The 23,182-nt window shown below is 36.5% G+C and overlaps 3 protein-coding genes across 13 annotated transcripts in view; all 3 read right to left on the bottom strand.

Moving 5' to 3' along the window:
- Positions 1–3,400, bottom strand: part of asap1b (ArfGAP with SH3 domain, ankyrin repeat and PH domain 1b) — a 99,779-nt gene extending 96,379 nt beyond the window's left edge. For 8 of the 11 annotated variants that reach the window (XM_081352811.1, XM_081352819.1, XM_081352816.1 and 5 more), the window contains exons 1-3: positions 3,238–3,400; positions 2,824–2,894; positions 1,007–1,133 (exon numbers count right to left, since the gene is read on the bottom strand). In XM_081352811.1, the coding sequence (XP_081208937.1) occupies positions 1,007–1,133; positions 2,824–2,879 (183 nt within the window). In that variant the 5' untranslated portion in view covers positions 2,880–2,894; positions 3,238–3,400. Of the gene's footprint in view, positions 1–1,006; positions 1,687–2,823; positions 2,895–3,237 lie in introns of those variants that run through there. The other 3 variants (XM_081352812.1, XM_081352820.1, XM_081352813.1) reach the window with 1 other exon arrangement.
- Positions 3,401–6,454: 3,054 nt separating this feature from the next.
- Positions 6,455–11,134, bottom strand: gimap4 (GTPase IMAP family member 4). The gene is made up of 3 exons (XM_081353350.1): positions 10,448–11,134; positions 8,165–8,938; positions 6,455–7,956 (listed from the first exon to the last, which is right to left on the bottom strand). The coding sequence occupies exons 1-3, from the start codon at positions 10,473–10,475 to the stop codon at positions 7,931–7,933; spliced, it is 828 nt and encodes a 275-aa protein (XP_081209476.1). The 5' UTR covers positions 10,476–11,134; the 3' UTR covers positions 6,455–7,930.
- A 339-nt stretch (positions 11,135–11,473) lies between these two features.
- Positions 11,474–18,019, bottom strand: chmp4c (charged multivesicular body protein 4C). The gene is made up of 5 exons (XM_081353351.1): positions 17,522–18,019; positions 14,537–14,714; positions 13,910–14,018; positions 12,189–12,315; positions 11,474–12,071 (listed from the first exon to the last, which is right to left on the bottom strand). The coding sequence occupies exons 1-5, from the start codon at positions 17,763–17,765 to the stop codon at positions 12,010–12,012; spliced, it is 720 nt and encodes a 239-aa protein (XP_081209477.1). The 5' UTR covers positions 17,766–18,019; the 3' UTR covers positions 11,474–12,009.
- Between the last annotated feature and the right edge of the window lie 5,163 nt (positions 18,020–23,182).

Genomic DNA, 23,182 nt, shown 5'->3' with positions numbered 1-23,182 from the left:
ATGCACAAATACATGCTCTCAGGGGCCTTTTACCATAAATTAAACTCAACCATTCTATACATCAGTTGCTTGTTATGAATCACAAAAACATCCATATCACTTCCAAGATATGACTCTCAAAGCTGGCATAGACTTTTAACTGTTGTACACCCAATGGATCATCAGTGGAATCAGAAGCCAGACCAGCTGGCTGAACAAAACTGCAGCCCACACTGCAGACTGTTGCTCATGCCTCTCAGATTTCATATGCACTGAAAATATGCAACATATTAATGAACTGTAAAAAAGAATGTACTAAAGCTAAATAGCAATGAAAACAAATATGATGTACCAATGTAAAGTGATGCATGTGTGTGCAAATGCAAAGCACCATTGCAAACATTAAAAAAAAACTAATATTAACTGACACAATGCTCCAATATAAACAGATGCAATAAGTACTAAAGTAAAAAGATGCAGTAATGGCAATGCAATAATATACAAATGCACTAACTCAAAGTACCAAAAACGAAATGTAGGCAATATACTTCTGATACAATGTACAATGGAAACAGATATAAACAGATGCAATGTACTAATGCAAAGCGCCAAAGTAAAGAGCTACAATACATTTATGCAAACTCAAAGAAACACAGTTAAACACACGCAATGGACCAATTCAAAATGTAACTAATGTAAACAAATGCTACTAAAGACAGATCCAATACAGTAAAGCGCCATCACTGTAAAAAGATGCAGCTGACAAATGCTAGATGCAATGAACAGATGTAAAAGACAAATGTAAACAGTAGTGCACTAATAAAAACAGATATTATGTACTTATGCACCACTGTAAAGAGGAGCAGTACAGTAAATAAATGCAAAGCACGAACATAATCAGATGCACAAAAAATACTGCAATGTATAAACGTAAAGAGGTAAACAGACGCAATTACAAGTGCAAAGTACCAATGTAAACAGATGCAATTCACTAATGCATTGCAGCACGAGAAAAGCAGTTTCGTACCTCCTCCAACACGCCGACTGTATTCCTGCAGCTCTGCAAGCGGGTGGTGAAGCTGGATGTAGTGGGAGAGTTGTAATCCTCTGTTGTTTCCGACAGAAACTCCGACACCGATATTTGATCCGGCATCCTAAAGCGTGGGTTCGTCCAGAGAATAGATAGAAATGAGTGTTCAGACGACCGAAAGCATTAAAAGGAGAAAAACAAACGAACTTCCGAGGCCGTAGAGATGTTGAGCTAACGGTGCGCGAGATGTCTACTGCAGCAGCACGCGCACAAAACAAACTATCGTTACTAGCACGCGCTAAGCGGTTCTCCCTCCGGAAAACACAACGACCTGTTATATTTGGGTTCAGTCGCTCCCCCTGGGACTGGGATAGCACGCTGTCTCACCCCTTACCCCTCGAACATGAAGCTCGGAGTTGATCTGAGTTGTTTAACGTTAGTTGCGATTCCAACAGCACGCGCCGTGAAACGATGCCCACATAACGTTCCCCCGTGTGATGTTTACGACAAACACTGCTGTTATAGCGTCGAATTATGTTGCAGTGCATAGGTGTCAGTGAATGCATTCATACTCCGCTGTTTGTCAAACGCCTGCCTGATCGCTCAATGCACTCAGATCGTGTGAAATGCGCAAAGCGGAGTGTATGACATCCGCGCGCGCACACACACACACACACACACACACACTCGCGCGCTCTGCTCTACATTCGCCCACCCACCCCTCTGCGCATGCTTCGACTCTCACTAAACCCACTCACACAGCCAGGCTCCGTGGGCAGCAGTTGGCATCGTGTAGGCTATCTGTGAAATGTTATAAAAGTGTATGTTTCTGACATAGCTAGACTTTTGCAGGAAAACTCTTGATTAACGTCACTAGAAGTTAAATGGATACTTCACCTGTATGAGTTTCTTTCTTCTGCTGAACAACAAAAGAAGACATTTTGAAAAATGTTGGTAACCAAACAGTTGACAGTAGCAATTTACCTTCCAGTAAAAAACAAAACAAAAAAACAATGGAAGTCAATTGCTATACCGTCCACTTCTTGGTTACCAACATTCTTCAAAATATCTTCTTTTGTGTTCAGCAGAAGAGAAAAATTTATACAGGTTTGGAACAACTTAAGGGTGAGTAAATGATGACAGATTATTTATTTTGAGGTGAACTATCCCCTTAAGACATTTTTATACAGAATTTTATATTTTATATCGTCAAAAGTAACATTCTTAAAAAGAGGCTAAATAGCTAAAGCTTTTGCCTCTAAACTGGCAAAGGTTTTCTAGTCAAGTCTATAGAAATTGTTTTTAATTAAATATATGTAAATATACTAAAAAAGTGAATGGAATTCTGAATTAGATATCTACACTGTAAAAAGTACACTGTACACTGAGCTCCCCCCCCCCCCCACCACACACACACACACACACACACACACACACACACGCACACACACACACACACACACATACACATTTACACTAAACTGCCATGCAATGTGTTATTATTTGTTTTATGACCGAAAATGACTTTGATTTAGGCCTACAGTGTCTTACTTACTCGTAGTTTTATAATAAATCATCAATTTGAGCTTTAGTTAATGTATGTTTACATATGTATCCAGTATTGTTAATGTAACAAGTGCGACTTCTACAGGTCAAATAGTGAAATGCATGTAAAGTTTACTCAATGCATTGTATTTTTGGCACATTCCTGTGAAAAAATGGACAGTTATAACACATTTAGAGCTACCTTTTTATCAATATATTTAGTTTTAAGACATTTGACCGCTAATATATCTAAAAGCAGAACTCCTTACCGGTTCCATATTGGTTCCTTCGAGGAAAAACTGAGACGAGAGGATGATGATCTCATGACTTCAGCTTGTAGCTTTAATGGGGAAAAACACAGATCATAATGGATGAGCTCTTTCTTTACAGATCTATCTTTACTTACATTCCTAACCTTATAGGCCTATATTAATTTAATTCTAAAACAAATAAATCCAACTTAACCCAATCAAGAACATCAGTTATATTTTTCATCATTTGCATTATGCTCGAGATTTTTGTACTTAATATATTCTTAATATATCAATAAACTTCATTTATGAGACCCTTTCATTCAAGCGATAGCTCAAAGAAATTTGCATGTAAAGTAGCCTACATGTAAAGTACAATAATATTATGTAACCTTAACAGAAATATTAAATATGCTATAGTAGCCTACTCACCAAGATTAATCCCTGAGTTGTGCTGCCATTCTCTCTTCGGTGAGTTTAGTGGGTGTTGGGATATTATCTGCCCATGGGTCCCTTCCCTGCTCGGAGAGGAAGGGAGAAGCGACCATGTGTGCTGAAAAATAGCCTGTTACAATGGCTACAGGATCCAGAACCTAATGACTCAGGAACTACGGAAATCCAGGAGACCTGGGACAGGAAATGTGAGATCTGTGTAAACATGTGCCTTCTCAAGTGAGGTACCCTCACGCTCACACAGAGTGATATACCACACATGGCTGTGTTGGATGGGGAGCACAGGGTCACGCTTGACTCTATGTAGAATAATAATATTAGATTCAGTATTTTTTTAAGTATTTCAGGTTAGATTATGCACTTAAAACTGAACTGACTCATGCGTTTGTACCAATAGAGTTTTAAAATATACTTTACTTACCAGTTGCATAGGCCTTGAGGATTTGGTTCTTTCATGAAAATCATGAAGATAAACCCCATTGTGATTCATTGCACATCTGATTTATTACCTATTTCTTTCTTTTCTCAAATGAAGTCACACAGCAGTGGTATTTTGTCTATTTTTCATTCTGTATGTGTCATTTTCCTGTTTTTTTTTTTTTTGTTTTTTTCTTTCCAGAGGGTTACTATTTCTTTTAAAGGGAAATTGTGATTCCAGTCAGAAAGAATTATTTATAAAGCCAAGATGATAACACATGGTCATCTAAAGAGGAACTGCTGAGGCTAAGGGGCTCCTGGAACCTGTGATTTTCCGACAGTTTTATTGGGAAGTGCCATAGTTAAAAGTAAATGTTTTGTCTGTGCTGACTCAGACGGGATAGGGGACGAGGTGGGGAACTGGGGGTCAGAGGAGGTTGTCTCTGGATATTTTCTCTGAGCTTGGCCGTTATGTAACTAGACTACTATTCATCAAATAAGTAAATACTTGGTCATTAAAATATTGATTTGAGTCTAAATAAAAAAATAATAATAATTTGACCTCTATAGCAGTTAAAAATTAAGATTGAAAAGCTAAAAAATTAAAATAAATAAAAAGTTTCTCGAGTGAACAATTTTGTGAGAGAGCGAAACACTTTTGCAAATGAAAGCAGTTTCTTGGGGGAATGCAAAATCAATTTCTCTGAGATACGCAAACGTTTTGCAAGCGTCAAAAGCACCAATATATATTTTTCCATGACCAGGCCCGTTTTCCAATTGAGAGATCTTTGTTGATAACTATAGACCATTAAAATCTTCTAATCAAACACAGTTGTGCATGGCCCTTCCGACAATCCCAGTGTAATGGGAATACTTGAATTCCTCTTGCCAACTACTAAAAACGGCTTCCCTCATGTTTTCCAGCTATATAATGTCTCCTCAAATCTCTGGGCTACAAAAAAAAAATAATAATAATAATAATGCTGGAATGTTGAAGGTCTGGTGGAATCCTTATGCTATGAAGCACATTATTTGATCTTATGGAAAGACAACAGGCTGCTAATTGACATTTAACATGCAACAGGGCATTCACTTGCTCTTAGACTTTGGAAATAAGGATTTTAAACAAATATAACATGTACAATACAGAAAATACACTCCTGAAAAAAACATGGTAGAAAAACATGGTACAGTTCTGTTTGCATTTGTTTTAACTTCCTTTTAACTTTTAAGTAGCCCAATGATACCTTGTCCATAGCTAAACAAATTCCGTTGTTTTTATCTTCCTATCCACTTATCCATGATGTCCACAATAATTACAAAACACTGCTATCCCCATCAAACAATGCTGAGATTGTGTCTAATCAATACATTGCAGAGTTATGGGTAGAGTGCTTATGCATTGATTTCGATCTACAGTGGACTGGAAAATGTTTCTGTAATTTTAGAGGTCCTAATGGACTATAGATTTGTCTTGCTGTTCTACAGGTCTAGTTTAGAACTGATCTTTGTTTACAGCATATGGCAACTGTCACAATACACACAAAATCTGAAGTGAAGACTGAGTATTTTGTCCTCTTTGTTTTTACTGACATATTATTTTATGTTCTGTATTAACTTTGCTCTTAACCATTTTAATGTTGCAGATTATATTCAGATACATGTAGAATAAATACTATTGATATTCAAAAGTCCTGTCTGTGATTATAGATTATGACAGTAAAAATCCCTGACAACATTTTGATAATTAATATCACCACCTTGTGGTTATAAGCGGTTAAGATAAAACCACATTTATGTTCTTAACTGACTAAATTTCTGTGACATAAGATGATGGAAAGTTATACAAAATAAGTCATTTTGAAAATAATAAAAGAGCCCATTCAACCTGTAAAATAGCTGTTCAAACAGTCATATTTTGTTAAAAAATTAAATTCCATATTGTATTTTAATCAGTAACTTCTCATTAATGAGTGAATGCACAAAAGTTTTAATGTTTTGAATGTTACCATGTCTTACCTGCTAAGTACTTAATTTACCACATTTTTATTAATGAATTATTTTCTTTAATTCTTTGAATTCTTTTCAAGAATAAACAGTGTGATGCAAGAAAATACATATTATCAATATTTATGAAAATTTTGGTAACACTTTACAATAAGGTTTCATCTGTTAACATTAGTTAATGTATTTACTAACATGAACTAACCAATGAACTAATGAACTAATCTTTGTTAACGTTAGTTAATAAAATATACAGCTGTTCATTGTTTGTTCATGTTAGTTCTCAGTGCATTAATTAATGTTAACAAATACAACTTTTGATTTTAATAATGTATAAGTAAATGTTGAAATTAACATTAACTAAGATTAATAAATGCTGTAGAAGTGCAGTTCATTATTAGTTTTTGTTAACAGGCTACCAAGATTGTATGTGAATATATCATTAGATGATATTTATAAGAAAATATAAAATCAGAATTACCAGTATGAATGTAATTCAATTATTTTAGAACTTACTTATAACTCATGAATGCTCAAAACAGTTTACATTTATGAAACCTACATATTATTTTCTAACAAAACATCTATATTTTCAAAATGTTTTCAAACAAAATCTATTAATTTTACTTAAAAAAAAAAACACAAAAGAAAAATGGCTAAACCAACTGGAATTTCCTTTTTACCCGATGGGTTATTAATAGGTGGTAGCAAAGTGAAATGTGGACTTTTGAACTTTTGTTCTACAATCACATTAAGTGAATTTTTTTTTTTTTTTCAGAATTATTGTGCGCGCATGGATGAACATGTTTATAAACAAAATGCAGCCCCAGTGGGAAGGAAAAAATGTGTGTGTGTGCGAGTGTAGGAAAGAGGGTAAATGTATTACATGTAAGTAATTTGAGACAAATCTAACTAATATACCAAAAAAAAAAAAAAAAAAAAAGCAGCAGCAGCAGTAAACTTTCATGTGCCACAGTTCATTTTGTGTATTTTGACAGTCTTAAACAAATAAAGTTTAATATTCATACTAAAAACTATGGATTTTTAAAAGATTTGTATGTACCTCTTCCGGGTCAAAATGGACCCAACTGAAATAGGAGGATATATTTTTATTATCATTAAAACAACCACCACAATAGTAATAACAATATGAATTCAAAATATATAAAAAAAGGAATAATTTGGTAACATCTGTTGAAGTCAAAAGTGAACCATAAAGTATTTGATTGCAGGGAAGCATTAAATCCTCATGATAAGGTCACACAGACGACCATTTTTATGGTTGTCAGAAATATCAACAGATCTAAAAAAAGGAATGCATTCATATAAATCAATTAATAGAAGTCAATCAAGTACCATAAGAACTCATATTCCAAAATAAAAACAGTGATGAAATTCATTCATAGTGCTTATAATAAAACAGTTAAGCAGCAACAGTTTCAGGAGGAAACATTTGTAAAGACATTTAATCGACAGAATGTAATAGAAAAAAAAAATTTGAAAGAATTTTTTTTAGAAAGCATCACAGCAATCCTAAAACAATCAGTAACTTCAGGGTGATGAAAATATTTCATATACACTCAAATAATAAAACAGCAATAATGATATCATTAGAAAATAATATCATTATAAAACATCCATAAATATACTTTTGATAAGGATTGGGGACGTACTGTATCTAAAACACCTAAAACAGCAGCTATGATGTGAAATAAAATGGAAAACGTAACATTGGTTTTTGACCATTAATAAATCCATAATAACTGACACCAACGTAACTAACCCATGCTATATTATAATGACTAGACTCCAATCTCTGATAACTATATTAGTGCATTCGTTGAGGCACTTTACAAGCAATTAAGTGCAAATAATGTATGAGTGTGGAGTGTTTCTGTTCTACTAGACACCATTACTGTACCTCAATTTTCTCTGCATCACATATAATAGTTTAAAAGGACATGGGTGATTGAGTCAGTGTGTAACTAGTAGTGATATACTTTTAATCAGTATTGTACTACTGATTTACTAAAATAAATTTGTCTTTTGATGATAGTAATTTGTGCTGCGTCTTATCCGTTATATATCTAGGTTGAGAAGAATAAGCTACAGGGACAATTGCTTACTATAAACCCTACTACCTGAAGCTGCTTGGACTGATATGTGTGCATTTGACTAATAATTTAGGCACTATTAAGTGCAGTGGAATTGAGGTAATGAATACAGAAGTACTGGAACTGTTCACACAGCATCAGTCACTCACTCCTTCAACCAAACCTGCAGAGATAGAAAAACAAAGAAATTACATCATTCAAATGCAAAAAAAAAAGTTTCATTATGACACTATATGCTACCAATTTTCGACATTGTAACAAACAACAGCGTGACACTATGACATGATTTAATTAGAACAAAGGTTCAGGAGAAGTAAACAGTGTATGCAACAATAGACAGAACAGCACTGTATGCTATGACATGCACTCACTCTGTGGAGGATCCACGTCCATGGCCCGCAGCGAGTTGCAGGAGCCGTTCTGTTTGGGTCTAGCGCCAAGCTCCCTGTTCTCTTTCACTGAATTGGTGTTCAGACTCTGAGTTTGACTTTGTGTTTTAGTTGCATCTGCCTTCAGGATGAAGTAACCACCTTCTTCAGCTACAATCTTCTCAACCTTCTCCATCAGCTGAGGCAGCTGCGGGTGCTCGCCAAAAATATAGTTATTGATGACGTGGTACCTCTTCTTACACTTGTCCACCACCCACTGAAGGTCACGACCTTCCCTTCGTATATGCCTTTCTATGGACTTGTCCTTCAAAATCTCTGCCCAGGTGAACACCACCAAGGTGTGCTTCCACACGTCCTCTCCGAACAGCGCCAAATTCTCCTCTATACGAGCCCGGTCCGTTTCGGTGAACATGCCCACCGGTATGACCAGCAGGAATGCGTGGGGTCCAGGTGTGCACATACTTACACTTCGGACCATCTCCTGCTGATAGTCTGCCGGTGTGGTCTGGGATGAAAACCAGCCAGGAGTGTCTATTACTGTTACTTTGCGCCTATCCACCTCGGTTTCGCGTTTCACGCTGAATTCGGCGGCGCGCTCCAGACGAAACTCTTCACGCCCCAGGATGGTGTTGCCGGTTAGGCTTTTCCCCGGCCATCTCCAGCCCAGCAGGATCAGACGGAGCTCAGGGAGACGGTTAGCCTCACGGGCGGCTGCCGCCAACCGCTTCTCTTCCTCGGGGTCGAGTTGGTCATCAGCTGTAGGGTACCAATACATTATTATCATTACGAGGGTCAAAAATGGCACCCTGGAAAATTAGGGGTTGGTAAGTCTATTTTAAGACAAGACATAAACAATAAAAATGTTTAGCTGCTATTGCTATATTGTGCATTTTACCATGGCTTAAACACTGTTTTGACAAATCAGCATCCAGCATTTTTAAAGTGGTTTTATGCATATTGATAACTTTTTTTTTTTTTTTTTTTTACAAATTTCTTTATTTTGTATGGAAGCTTGTTTCTGCCACAGAATGAAAAATGAAAAAGGTAATTGCGACTTTTTATTTCACAATTCTGACTTTTTTTCTCACATTTGCGAGTTTACATCTCGCAATTATAACTTTTTCTCAGAATTGCGAGATATAATTTTTTTTTTTTACTTACCGGTACTTAGGGTAGAGTGGGGGAAAACGCCCCCCACCCAATTTTCCCAAAATAACAACTAGAGGTAGTTAAGATACATTTTTACTGTTGCTATGCACTACGTTGATAACGGGGATATACACATCTCTATGGAGAAGCTGACACCAGCGACATATTTGAAGAGAAGAGGATTACATGGTAAATGCTATAATTTTCAGATATTAGTAAACAAGTGTTTAAGAGAATATTGTTCTGCAGGATTTTGCAGTGATGTATGATAGATGAATGAAGTCTGTAGTTTGAGACAATATGTTATTTATAAAGAATATAATTATATTTTAAAAATTAAACATTTAAAAAAAAAAAGTCATAGCTTGTGGGGTAAAACGCCCCTATCAAATCCTGTGTTTTACACTTAATGCAGTAGAACTTAGTATAACCTACTGACCCCATCTTCTGAACGCAAATGTAAGTTTTGCTTAATATCTTAATCATTGTATAATATATTGAAAGACTTTTGGATATAATGATAACTGGGAAAACACAATAACACATATTTCAAACAAGCATTGCCCAGAATGGATTTTCCCAGTGATGTAAACTGGGTGTTTTTATCTGAAATGTGATATTATGACAGTTTCTCCTTCAGGCTTGAGCAAGGAGGAAATAGATGACCAAGACCTTAATAATCACTTAAACTGCCAAGCAACATTAATATTAAAGCAAAACACTTATTCCTATAAAAACTCGCTATTTAGATATATCGTTTGTAACTTGTATAGCCTACAGTATTTCATCGAAAGAAATAAACGGACTAAATGGTGTTTATGTGTATAAGTCACTATAATTTACTCTTTAATACAGCATATTCGTTGATAAAGAATAACTCCTTTCACATGTAACTACTTTTCACATGTTTTTCGTCATGTGAGAGGGTCTGTTGTGACTTTAGTTCACCTGTGAGCGTCATACCTGTCTGAATGGGCAGCGGAAACGGTGAGACGTGTCACATTCACTCGAAACACACACACCGGCTACATTAGTGCGCACAAAGCCAAATTAAAGTATGAGTGTTGCGTTATAAGCATTGTTCAACAGTAGGCCCTATATTTTAAAACAACTTACCAGTTGAATTTGGTCTGTTTGAGCTCATGACGATGCCGTGTTTGTAACTTTAGTCGTGTCAGTAATCCGGGAGAAAAAGAGCGATTTCCTGCTTGCTTCTTGAAGGGCGCGGGAGGGAGATGTCTAATATTCGTGAACAAGTCTTTTGATTCGGATCTTTTCAATGAATCGGTTGAACCATAGTTCGCTGTTCTTGGTCAAACCGCTCATCAGTTGTTTTCTCGAGATGTTGCGAACAAAATATGTAAATATGTGTGTGCCTTGAATGTGTAACTGTTATCAACATCTTTTCAACACAGAGATGGAAATGGCAGTATTTATTTCAATTTGTTTAAAATAGAATTACTTAAGTTTTTAACTTGAGTTTAATCATGGCCGAACTGAACTGGCACACATGGCATTACAATAAACACGGTGTGTTAATTAAAACGTAATAAACAATGCGACTAAAATGGTTTTACTGTTTATTTAATCGCGTAATTAAAAGATGATTCAAAAGAACCGATTCAGAACGAGCCAGACTTTCCATCACTAGTGGGAGGCGTCTAGCATTTAGAGAGCGCAAGGGTTTAGACCATAGAAATGTATACGTAGGATACATCTTTAACCGCTCCAGACACGTCTGCGCGCCCGCCATCTTGAAACGGTCTACGTGTCGTCACTCACAAGAATCATGCCACATTGCTCAGCTTCTGGTTGTAAAACCGACTATTATAAATTGCCAAAGAAATTGGGTAACCTTTCACAGGTGGGAATTTGTTGGTTTGTGTTTTTATATGCATTTTGATGTGTTTAACTACTATGATAACTACTTTTACTAAGGTACTTTGTCTTGCTGTATTGTGCTAGTTTAGCAAAATCATCGGCTGAACTATCTATTCACGTTACTAACTACATTTGCGGATGCTCAGCCAATGAGCTGTTCACGGACCGGCTTTGACCGTTCCAATATGGCGGATGGCATAGATACATCCATATAAACAGCCGCTGAGGCATCTATGGTTCAAACAAGTGCTGTTCTTTTTCAGAAACACCGTACTACAACTATGGTTACTATAATTACTAGAAACATTTTCGTCTTATCCGCAAGATATTTAATTGAACTGCCAAGCAGATATATTTTTTGACATAACTACTGTTTTGGAATATAGGTAGGCTTAACTTAACTGTATTTGCAAATGTGTGTCAAAAAAACCAAGACTTAATAATATTGAAAAAAAACATTATAAAATCACTCTTAAATTATGTATTTGATAAGCAATACATTTCATATGTAAAGTTTATTTTCATCCAACCTTCAGTATTTTACATTTAATTAAAAATTAACAGTTTAATATCCTTTAATCATAAATTGCTACTATTTACACCAGGTTTCCAGCAAAGTAATCCTTCATCTTAAACATCAACACATAACAAAATAATTAGTTTTAATACAAATGTTTCTGATTTCTTTACTTTTTTCATTTTTTTTTCTTACTATAAGCTCTTGCAATTCTTTGCAGGATGTAGAGCTAAAAGTGAATGTAAATGTAAAGTAGAAAGAATTTGTTATGCACTGCTGCTTATGAAGCCCAGGCAGCCAACCTCTTCATATCATGATCATCCTCCACTCTCTTCTTGGAGGCTGAAAGAGTGAAATAACAGACATTTCAATGAAGCACAGACTGTATGGGCCTGACTGGTCTTTTGCCAAATTTTAAAAGTGTAGATACTGAATGTGTGGGTGTCATTGCACACTTACTTGCATTGCGGCTTGGTCTTGTGCTAGGCAGTTTGGTGGTTGGTGCACTTGGTAATCTGCCCATATTTTTCATACATTCTTCATGTTCTTCCTGTTCCAACTCTGCCAGCTCTGCCAACAATTCATCCTGTAAAAACATAAAAATGAGTACAGAACACATCATAAACTGAATGCTGTCAATTGATTAAAACAATGAATCATGTTCTGTTTTAACAAATTACCTTGAAACTGCTGAAATGTTCCTATAAATATATTTTCTTTCCAACTGTGCATTCTGAATTATAAATATATATATTTCCCCAGCAGTCTAGAGCTCGTCTTCTCATAACAGTATTTTTATCTTACTGATCATATTTGTTGAGTTTACATTTTTTAATGAATTTGACTGATAAAAAAAAAAAAAAAAAAGCTTATGTGCGCTGATGCTCTTATTCCAGCCTTTTCAAATATTTCAAAGAATGAATGTGCCTTAAATAAATTTAATGATAAATATTTAACTAATCTAGAGGATGACAGTCAACTACCTTGAATATTAATTAAGCATTTTGGGCATAAACATGTAAATTAGAATAATGATTCAAATATTTAATTCAAATAAATAAATGTCCATACTGATCTTATTCATCGGGTCTCACAGGCACTTCAGCATCGTGGCCACTAGTTTACACGAGCACTGACACCCTGTGGTGAAATAATCACCTATATTTAACTTCTGTCGGAATTGGCTTGGGTTGGACTAAAACTTCATGTTCTGTTGAGTAAGGAAAATTCTTTACACAGTAATCATCAGATTATCTCTTCTCCTGTCTCTGAAAATGTCCAGATTTTTAAAGGGGTCATTGGATGCAAAATTCACTTTTATATGGTGTTTGCATATAAATGTGTCTTTGCAGTGTGTGGACACAACAACCAAACAATGAAAAAAATCCATTCACTCCTTTTTTTTAAATCCTCAAACAGTCTAAACACTCAATAATCAGGCCGTTTGGATTTTCTGAGCACTATGATGTCATAATGCTTATGCTCCGCCCACGACCACTGACGGACTGTCCCGTATTAGCATATTTTTGCCCTCAGTCATTCGACACCCCCCCCCCCCCCAAGGAAGAGAGGGGTGGGGTGAGCAGTTTTTGTTTTTGAGGAGGTAAAAAGGGTGTTGTTTTACACAACCATTGAGGAATTTTAACCAAAGTATATTACAAACTTTACATGAACATCCTAAAGAATCATACTTACTTGTGGAAAATGGGCATCCGCTGCCCCCTTTCAGACAATAGATGATCATGGGTGCTTAGCACCATCACTTCACCGTTATAATGAGATGAATTCATTAAAGAATACAATATACCTTACTCACTTATATGATTCCGACATAGTATTTGACCACGGCTGTTTCCTGTGCCTTTTACCTCTGTAAAATTAGGCATTGGCAACAACTGGGTAATGATGTTGATAGGCTACTCATCATTTCAAGGTAATAGCATCGCTAAATTGGATTAGTTTGGATGGTCACGCTAAAAGTGTGTTGTTTAAGGCTTAATTTAAGGGTAATTTAAGGCTTTGTGTTGGGGAAAAAAATTATGATTTAGTGTGTAAAAAAGGACTGCAATCTTGTATTATTCCTGACCCTGATTTGTAAATGGAGGAGAGGAGTCGATTCTGTCGACTTCTATGGTTCGAGTTGGGAGTTTGAGTCGAACATCCCTATTTGTAATATGTACCTCATCAAACTGATCACCAAAAGGTTTTGAGATGGCATCACTGATCTCCTGAGCTACTTCCTGTTGTTCTGTAATGTCCTGCATGAGGGAGTCAATGTTATCCAGATCTCTGAAAGTGAAAGAAACAGAATGATTGATTATTTGATGACATTTGCTAACAACTGTTCAATCAATTGGTACATATGAAGATGTATGCAACAGTCAATTATCAGCATTATACAAAATATATCACTACAGACATCTGTAGTTTTGTAGTATTGATCAATCAAAATCAAGTATTCCTGAGAACCATGTAATTAGCAATGATTTGTTTTTGTTTTAATAACTGAGTGTCAAGAACTGCAATAGGTGCCTTCACACTGTCGTAATTACCATAATTATGAAATTTCAACTTGTAAAAAGCATTGAAGAGCTTGTAATTACAAATTTTCAGATCGCTCCTACTTGTACCACGTGACTGCTGTACCACCTGACCACTGCAGATTAATTTAGGCATTGATAGTGTTGCCATAGTGCATAATTCTCAGTCCAAGGAAGTGAACAGCTCGGAGTAGAACGTCACGTGTTGGCATCTCGAAATTACGGTAATTACGACATAGCGTGAATGCAGCAAATGATGAAACGCACATGTTCTGGTGAACCCCTTTGATGGCTTTAGCTGCGTAACCCATGTTCTTCAGAACCTCTGTGTTTGTGGTGGCATTCTCAAGGGCCTCTCGCTGGAACTCAATAGTGGACAGGGTCCCGTCGATCTGAGTCAGCTGTTGCTCGAAACGTTTCTTCCTCTTAAGAGCCTGAAGTGCAGCTGAGGAAAAAGATTTTTTATTGTGGTCAAAATCATCAAATATTTCACTGAAGAAGTCAAATACTTAATTCAAATGATATTTTCCCTCATTTTTAGGGATTAATGCTGTTAAAGGGATATTTCACCGCTGGAAAGATGAATGTGTATTTAAATTGGGTCATTTATGTAGTAGAAATGTGAAATTATTTTAGAAGTTGGTGCCTTCTAGACTGAGAAAAGCCAGAAAATTTATTTCTGGCTCATGTGAATGAACGACAACAACTCCCAGAATGCACTTGCTTCGCTGCCCTACGAGGCCACTCCCAAGCCACGCCTACTGGTTGAGGGCAGTATCGGAAGAAATTATAAAACTAGGCTACTAGTTGACTCAAAACTGAAAAGACGCCATTTTATCATGAGATCCAACCCCCTATGGGCGGGTTGAAAACACGCGGAACTAGCTCCTACTACTGGCTGTAGTCTCTAGCCTCTGGCCAAAAAAGCCTCCGATGACGCTAAATGAAGATTTTTGCGTCATTGGAGGGTTTTTTTCCAGACACACAATACAGAAATCTCTCGTCTCAGGGGGGCATGAGGGAGGGAGGCACGGTCATTCGAAGATTCTACCGGGTTTCTACTGATACAAAGCTTAATGCTGATCGGTGAAGTATCCCTTTAATCATACTGAACGTGATCAACTGCATTTTATGTAGCATACTAGCATTTTGAATACAATGTGCCTCTGTTTAAGCTGTAGGAAGAAAAATTGGAAGACATATTTGTTTAAGGATTTTTTTTAGAAAGAATGGATAATATTTTACACACAAAATTACTTGTAGGTTTACTTTTATAAATTTTGTAAATTAAAGATCACATAAGCTCATAGAAGGTGATCTAAGACAAGTGAAGAAGTTAAATTATTGTTTGACTTCACATGACCAGGAACTTGAATTATAGAATTTTTTTTCAAAACGAATGCTCAAAGTATTTGAGTAAATGTAATTAGTTACTGTACTTAAGTATCTTTTTGGCTACTTTGTAGTTTTACTGAGTATCAAAGATGTTCACAACTTTTACTACAGGTTTGAATAAGTATATGTACTCTTTACTACAGTATATTTGTATTACTCATTACATTTTGCAGTTTATCTCTGCTATAAAGTAGTGATATCACCATCTATAAGGCATTGAAGGTACTATAACTTGTGTGCTTTTCCCTTACTTACCAAAACTTGTCATCAAGGCTACTTTACATGAATGCGAGTGCATTAGCAGGTAGTTGCTGAATCACAGGCGTTTCATATAAGATGAGGCCGAAACCAGCACGTCAAGTGCAAGTAGGCTTTGACTATTTCATTTTACTCAACATTATTTTATTTATCCATTATATTGAAGCAACCTTTTTGAAGAATATTGGTTTACTATGCCTACTTTGAGCACTTGAGCTCAACTGAGACTTGAGTGTTTGTTATAGTTTGTAGTGTTTAAGAGGCTTTTTGTCGACCTTGATTTATTGCAATTTTGAGGTGTGCGGGATTATTTTGGTTTAAGAAAATAAACACATGATTGCTCTCCTAAAAAAAAAAATCAGCTGTTTCTTGTTTTTCACTGGAATAATGTTTCTTGGGGACTAGTGCATCTTTGAGCATACATTCAGTACAAGTAAAATACTTAAGTACTGCTATTAAAATCAGATACTCTAACCCCCGGTTTCACAGACAAAGCTTAAACTAGTCCCAGACTAAAATGCATGCTTGAGCTGTTTTACCTGAAAGCAACTTGCACTGCTATCTTAAAATATGTCAGTGGCATTGTTTTGACTTAAGATGCACACCAGTATTGTTTTTAAGGCATGTTTATAAAAGCTACTTAAGTGTCCTTATTGAACTAATGCCTAATCCTGTCTGTGAAACCAGGCCTAAGATTTTTACTAAAGTCGTATTGAAACTGGTGGTGACATGTAACTTGTAATGGAGTCATTTTAGTTGTAAGGTATCTGTAATTTTACTCAAGTATGGTTACTTTTCAGATACTCTTTACACCTGGCTCCACCTGTGATGCCTGGGTTTAAACGCCATGCTCGTGGTAATGCACAAGTTGACAACTGTAAATGAGGCGTGTCCAGATGCCTGTTCTAGGAGCAACAGCTGGGCGTCACTCCACATAAACAAAAGCCATGTTTTATAGACATGTTTCAGTGGGGTGTTGTTACACTTTCAAAGGCAAATTATGTAACCAACAGTTTTCTCTTAATCATTTAGTTTAATACAAAAAGAGTAAAACAAAATGTCTTAGAGAATTTTTATTAATATTGCAATTTTCAAGTGCTATAATGTATATAAATCTTTTTTTAAATAAACTATGAAAATCCATCATAAAAATATGAATTACATGTTTAAAACTTTCATATCTAAATGAAGTGTGGAATATTTTTTTTTATAAACCTTCACATTTCTGGTGTCAGTTCTTGTCAATTCCGCCAATAAATAAATAAATAAATAAATAAATAAATATATAGCCTACTTGTTTACGGAGACAACAAGAGATTGAGATAAATCTGATCAAAGAAAAATATTACTTGTGACCACCATAAATTTTATTTTTCATTGTTCAATGCCTAATTTTATCAAGATAAGCTACGCAAAATATCAGTTATCACGACAAACGAGGCGGCTAATTTGTTCCAAATGTAATTTCCATCGCTGCCATGAACTTTCAAGGGTACAAAAATATAAAAATTATAGCAATTACATCTTATGATGTAAAGACCACATGGCAAAAAGTGATTATAGAAGTAGAAAGTCCCATTCTACATAACGTTAACGTACCTCTCTTGTTTTTTGTTCCATTCTTTTTGGCAATGGCGAGCTCCTGCTCGATTCTGCTCTCCAGGTATTGCTGTTTTTTCGTTAACATGGCCTCTGTCTCTCTCAGTTTGTTGATGGCCTCCTGTGGTGATGCACCCGACCGGGACCGGTGCTTAGATCTAGAACTGGATCCAGAACTAGAACTGGGCCTGGAGCTAGATGAGCTTGATGAGCTCACTTTAAAAATCTTTGAAATTTTACTCATTTTTTCCCGAAGGTAGGCTATTGCTTGTAATTCTAGTTAAATATCCAACGAGCTTAAAATTAAAATTCTTAAAAGGATCGCGAGAGAAAGTGGCAATTCTTGACAGTCTGCTTTTCAGATTCAATTCAAAACACCAACGTAACTCTTCCTGAAATTCAACACCTGTCTGTGCGCACGTAAATTGCTCCACAATAGTCTCTGAAGACACGCCCATTGAATAGAATTAGCCGACAGAATGAAGTCACACAATGGGCGGGGCAAGGTAGCCCGAATATTGCCTTTCATTGGTCAGGTATAAATAATAATTCCTTTATTTTGAGGATTTCCTCACTGGACGATTCGGCACTCAATCCGGTGTAGCCTAATCAAGTCGAATGACACTTTTCTAGTCAAAATAAACCAGATGGAGTCAGTTTTCTGATATTCATAGCCATTGAATGAACATTTAATAAAAACGACAGCTTCAGGTTGTCACATTTATTTAGATAAAAAACAATTTCTATAAAAATTGAACATTTTAATTACATATTTAACTTCCATTGTTAAGTCATTAACCATTAAATGGACAGGAACATTAAAGCAAGCTATTTCAGAAATGTTATTTTCCAACACATAAAGACTCAAATTATAAAGTCCTATCATGTCTTCCTCAAAATATTGCTTAAATGTTTAACAGTTTATATTTCCTATTAAAATAGCTAAATATTTGAATCTCAGTGGTTTCCAGATAAGTGATCTTACATAGTGTTGCTATGAATGAACAACTGTCTTCATTCAGAAACATTGACAGATCAACGTTGTCCAAAGATTTGTAATAATATAGCCTACAATAATTCACAAGTTCCATATAAGGTTAAACATATTTGGCTTGCTGTCTGCAGTGTATGGGCTCAAGGAAGCAGCTTCAACTCAAGCTTATTAAACCCTCCAGTGGGACTACTGATGTTTCGAAGATGAGTTCTAAATTATGTTGGTGGAGTTGGGGGATTCTAATTCAGTGATATAAGCTTAATTAAATGGCTTTAATTGTATTGTCTCAAGCACAAATAATAAGTGACTGATTCATAGTTTTGGGTTAAGTAACTTTTAAAAGTAATGCAATATAATATTGCGTTACTCCCTAACTAATTGCATTAGTTACTTTTTATGGAAAGTAATGTGTTATGTTACATTACTTTATCCTTGCTTGTTTTTTTGTTTTAAACAAAAGTTCTATTTTTGGCAAATGTAAAGGCCCTTTCACCCCAAAAGTGAAATGAATAAGCCTCAGACTGAAGGAAATGCAAACTCACACCTGTATAGCGAGCGCAGCTCAAACAAACCTTTCAATTGTGTTGCCATGCTGGATTGCAGAAGAATAGGATACAGGAGAACAAAGATGAATCAACACTCTTACTTCAGCAATATATAAAGTATATTTAGGTTTGCGTAATATTATTAGTTTGCATTTGACTGTTTTTATTCATTTTGAGGAATACGGAATCTGTTTTTGTGCAAGTGAGATGAATAAATGAAAGATCACATTTAAGTCAAGTCAGGTCAAGTTACCTTTATTTATAGCGGTTTTTGCAATACAGATTGTTTCAAAGCAGATTTACAGTGATAGCAGATAAAAATGCAACAAAGTTTTTTCTATAAGAAAATAGCGAAATAAGTTCAGTGATGGTTCATTTTTGTTGTAAAAAAGTTATTAATTTAGTTCATTTATATATATAGCCGCTCTGGAGAAAACCGTGATGTCCGTTCAGTTCAGTTCTCATAATGCAGGCAGATCAATAATACTGTTGAATATTAAATTTAGTCTAGAACTACATAACCATCATGCTCACACAGCTCTCGCAATGCCTCTACACTTACTCCTGATTTCTCTCAACATGGAACAGGAGAAATGTCAGTCAATACATGGGAGAACAAAGTAAATTGCGTTACTTATTTGAAAAAGTAACTCAGATATTTAGTTGTAAATGTAAAATTAATGTGTTACTTTACTAGTTAGACTACCTGAAAAAAGTAATCAGATTACGAAACTCGAGTTACTTATAATGACACTATGACTTGTTTGTACTTCAGTCTTAGTCATTCTCTCATAGCCTAATTTAAGCATAATCCTGATTTTCATATTCAAGTAATTGCCAGTAATGAAACAGAAAAAAATGTATGCATGCAATAAATAAATAAATAAAAGAAAGAAAGAAAGAAAGAAAGAAAGAAAGAAAGAAAGAAAGAAAGAAAGAAAGAAAGAAAGAAAGAAAGAAAGAAAGAAAAAAAGAAAGAAAGAAAGAAAGAAAGAAAGAAAGAAAGAAAGAAAGAAAGAAAAAGAAAGAAAGAAAGAAAGTTAACCTTTCTTTACTGTCTATCTGTTTTACCTGCAGGAAATGGATGTGATTGTGTGTGTGTGTGTGTGTGTGTGTGTGTGTGTGTGTGTGTGTGTGTGTGTGTGTGTGTGTGTGTGTGTGTGTGTGTGTGTGTCAGTGTGTGTCGGTGTGTGTTTGTGTGTGTGTGTGTGTGTGTGTGTGTGTGTGTGTGTGTGTGTGTGTGTGTGTGTGTGTGTGTGAAATCTGCTCCAGCTCAGTGTCTCTCCTCCTCAGATCATCAATCTCCTGCTTCTGTCGCTTCAAGCATCCTTCAGCTTGACTCACCACAGCCTCTTCCTGATTCTCCCAATGGAGCGGATCCGCTCAGTAAAGATCCACTCACTTTCCTCCACTGATCCTAGTGCTGTTAGGACACACATCACAATCCCCTCATACTGCTGCTCACACTGAGTCTAAAACTGCTCTTGTGTCTGTTAAAGGTGCTCTAAGCAATGTCACGCGTTTTTTAGGCCAAAAACATTTTTTGTCACATCAAACATCTCCTTACTATCCGCTAGCTGCCTGTCCCCTGAACACACTGTAAAAAAAAACACGGTCTCTGTAGACAGCCCAGGCTCCACAAACGGCAAGAAAAACAAACTGGCCCAGCCTTGGCCAGGAAACAACAAACAGTGTTCCAGCCAATAACCGACAAGAATGATTTGGGAGTGGGGGGTTAGTGTGCGTGCACATGACGGGGGGTGTGTGTGGAGTGGAGGAGAAAGAAGCATGAAGAGGGAAGTTAGCTAGAGGAGAGATGTGCTAACTACGACTAACGTTAAAATGGTATATTCTTGAGAATTTTGATATGGCCAACACGACCAAAGAGACGACGTTCCAATGAACAAATAACAAAGAATAGGGAAAAGGAGAAGGAACGCAAAGTCCCGAATTTACATCGGAAAAGCATTCAAAAGGTGGCGAGAACTCCGCCGGCAGAAGGGCTTCCAATCCGACATTCAGGTGACTCTGTTTTTGCTGCAGGTGGGTAAATCCAGTTTGTTTTTTCTAAATGGTTCATGACTGTTTCAGGAAGAACAGAAGGGAGGGGGAGGGGACGGGATAAGGAGGAGGGAGGGTCGAGCTAGCCTCCTTTTGTTTGACAATACTTTGAACGTCAACAAGAAGTGACGTCACCCAATATCGCTTAGAGCACCTTGTTCCACTCAAACTTAGGAGAGTCCACAGCCTGTCTCAGCTCCTGCAAGCTCCTTCTCTATCTCCTGGATTCTCTCATCATATCTTCTCTGAGTATCTTTGAGAATCTTCTGTTAGAAAATCAGATAACCACAAACTTCAGCTATACAGCATAAACCTGAGTAACTAAATAATGAAACCAGCATTTTTCAATCACTGTCAATATTCATTTATTGTATCTCTGCACCCGTGTTTATTACTTCTGAAGAACTTCTTATGTTGTTGCAGGTGATTTTGACAGTAAGAGTTCAGACACACAGACAGGACTTGACAGCTTGTGTTTTCTCCCAGTACAGACGTCACACTCCACACCTCCAGATCCAGTGTAACAATCAGCAGTTTGGAGTCTCGTCTTCTTCAGTTTTTCCAGCGTTTCAGCAAACATTGCATTCAAAACAGGTTTTGGAGTGAGAAAGTCTGTATGCACTGAGGTCAGCTGTAAACTCCCTTGATTCACACACACACACACACACACACACACACACACACACACACACACACACACACACACACACACACACACACACACACACACACACACACACACACACACACACACACCTGAATTGCTGATTTCCTCAAAAGATAATGAGTTGAAATAGTTCTGTGTAAAGACGTGTGTAAAACAGTTGTTTCTGGAGGGACTTTGTCCTGTTTTCAGTGTTTAAGATGTATCTCAGGTCAGTCTGAAGAATGTGCTTACAGCTAAGGTCAGCCACATTATCATACATTAAACTTTGTTTTGTAGGATTAGAACTAATATAATATAATATAATATAATATAATATAATATAATATAATATAATATAATATAATATAATATAATATAAAATAAACTGTCATCATTGAAATTAATAAAAACATAAGCATAAATACAATATGTTGTTATTGTATCCTGCTGAAAAATCCAGCATTGCTGGTCACAAGCATCATTTTTCTGGTTGGTGTAATGTAAACCTCACTCCCCTGACCCCAAGAGGTGCATTAGCAACTGACGCCAGCGGCTGCGGTCTTTGGCGTCCCTGTTTGCGCACCCACCTACCATGCCGGAGACCCCACTTTGAATCCCGCTCAGGGCAGGTTGAGTAGGACTGGTTACATTTGGTGCCTTTGACCTGGATGGTAGTGAGGTTTAGGGTGGTGAGTGAAATGAACGTAGGTCTTCGTGTAAACTTCACTCCCCCGGCCTCAAGAGGCGCATCACCAGCTGTGGTCTTTAGTGTCCTTGTTAGCCTGCATCCCACGCTGGAGACCCAGGTTTGAATCCCACTCGGATAGGGTCGAGTAGGACTGGTTACACTGGGACCAGCACGGGAAACGGGAGTGCTGGTGGACCAGCTACACCAGCTCAGTTTTGCTTGAGAACAGCGTGCCTATGGCTAGACCAGCACTATATAAGTTAACCAGCATAAACCAGACTGGACTAAAATGAAATTCATGCTGTATTTTTCAGAAGGGTATTTTTCAGCAGTGTTACCTCTGATATAGTGCACTATTTTTGAGTAAGATATTTGGCAGTAGTAGTGGAAACCACATGGAGATCAATAGTGCACTAATATACTGTTAGGGCCTTGTTAAATGAACATGCATATACCATGAAATTGTTTATGTGACAGCTCCACAGACATCCAGCACACATTTACACCAATGTCAGAATTTGCTACTCCTGTTTGTGGCCTCCTTTCTCATGTAGTGGACTATATGATATCCACATAATACATTATAGACTTCTATAATTCAATGTTAGGCTGCATAGATTAGGTCAGCCGGAACCGGGAACACTTCCCATAAATCCTGATGTACTCGTTACATCATGAGAAGAATGGCATCTACGCTAATTTTAGTGTCTGTGTTTATCCCGAGGTT

This window comes from Scardinius erythrophthalmus, assembly GCF_964197995.2.
Source record: "Scardinius erythrophthalmus genome assembly, chromosome: 22".
In the NCBI taxonomy this organism is placed as follows: domain Eukaryota; kingdom Metazoa; phylum Chordata; class Actinopteri; order Cypriniformes; family Leuciscidae; genus Scardinius; species Scardinius erythrophthalmus.
This window is presented reverse-complemented; position numbering and strand designations above follow the sequence as displayed.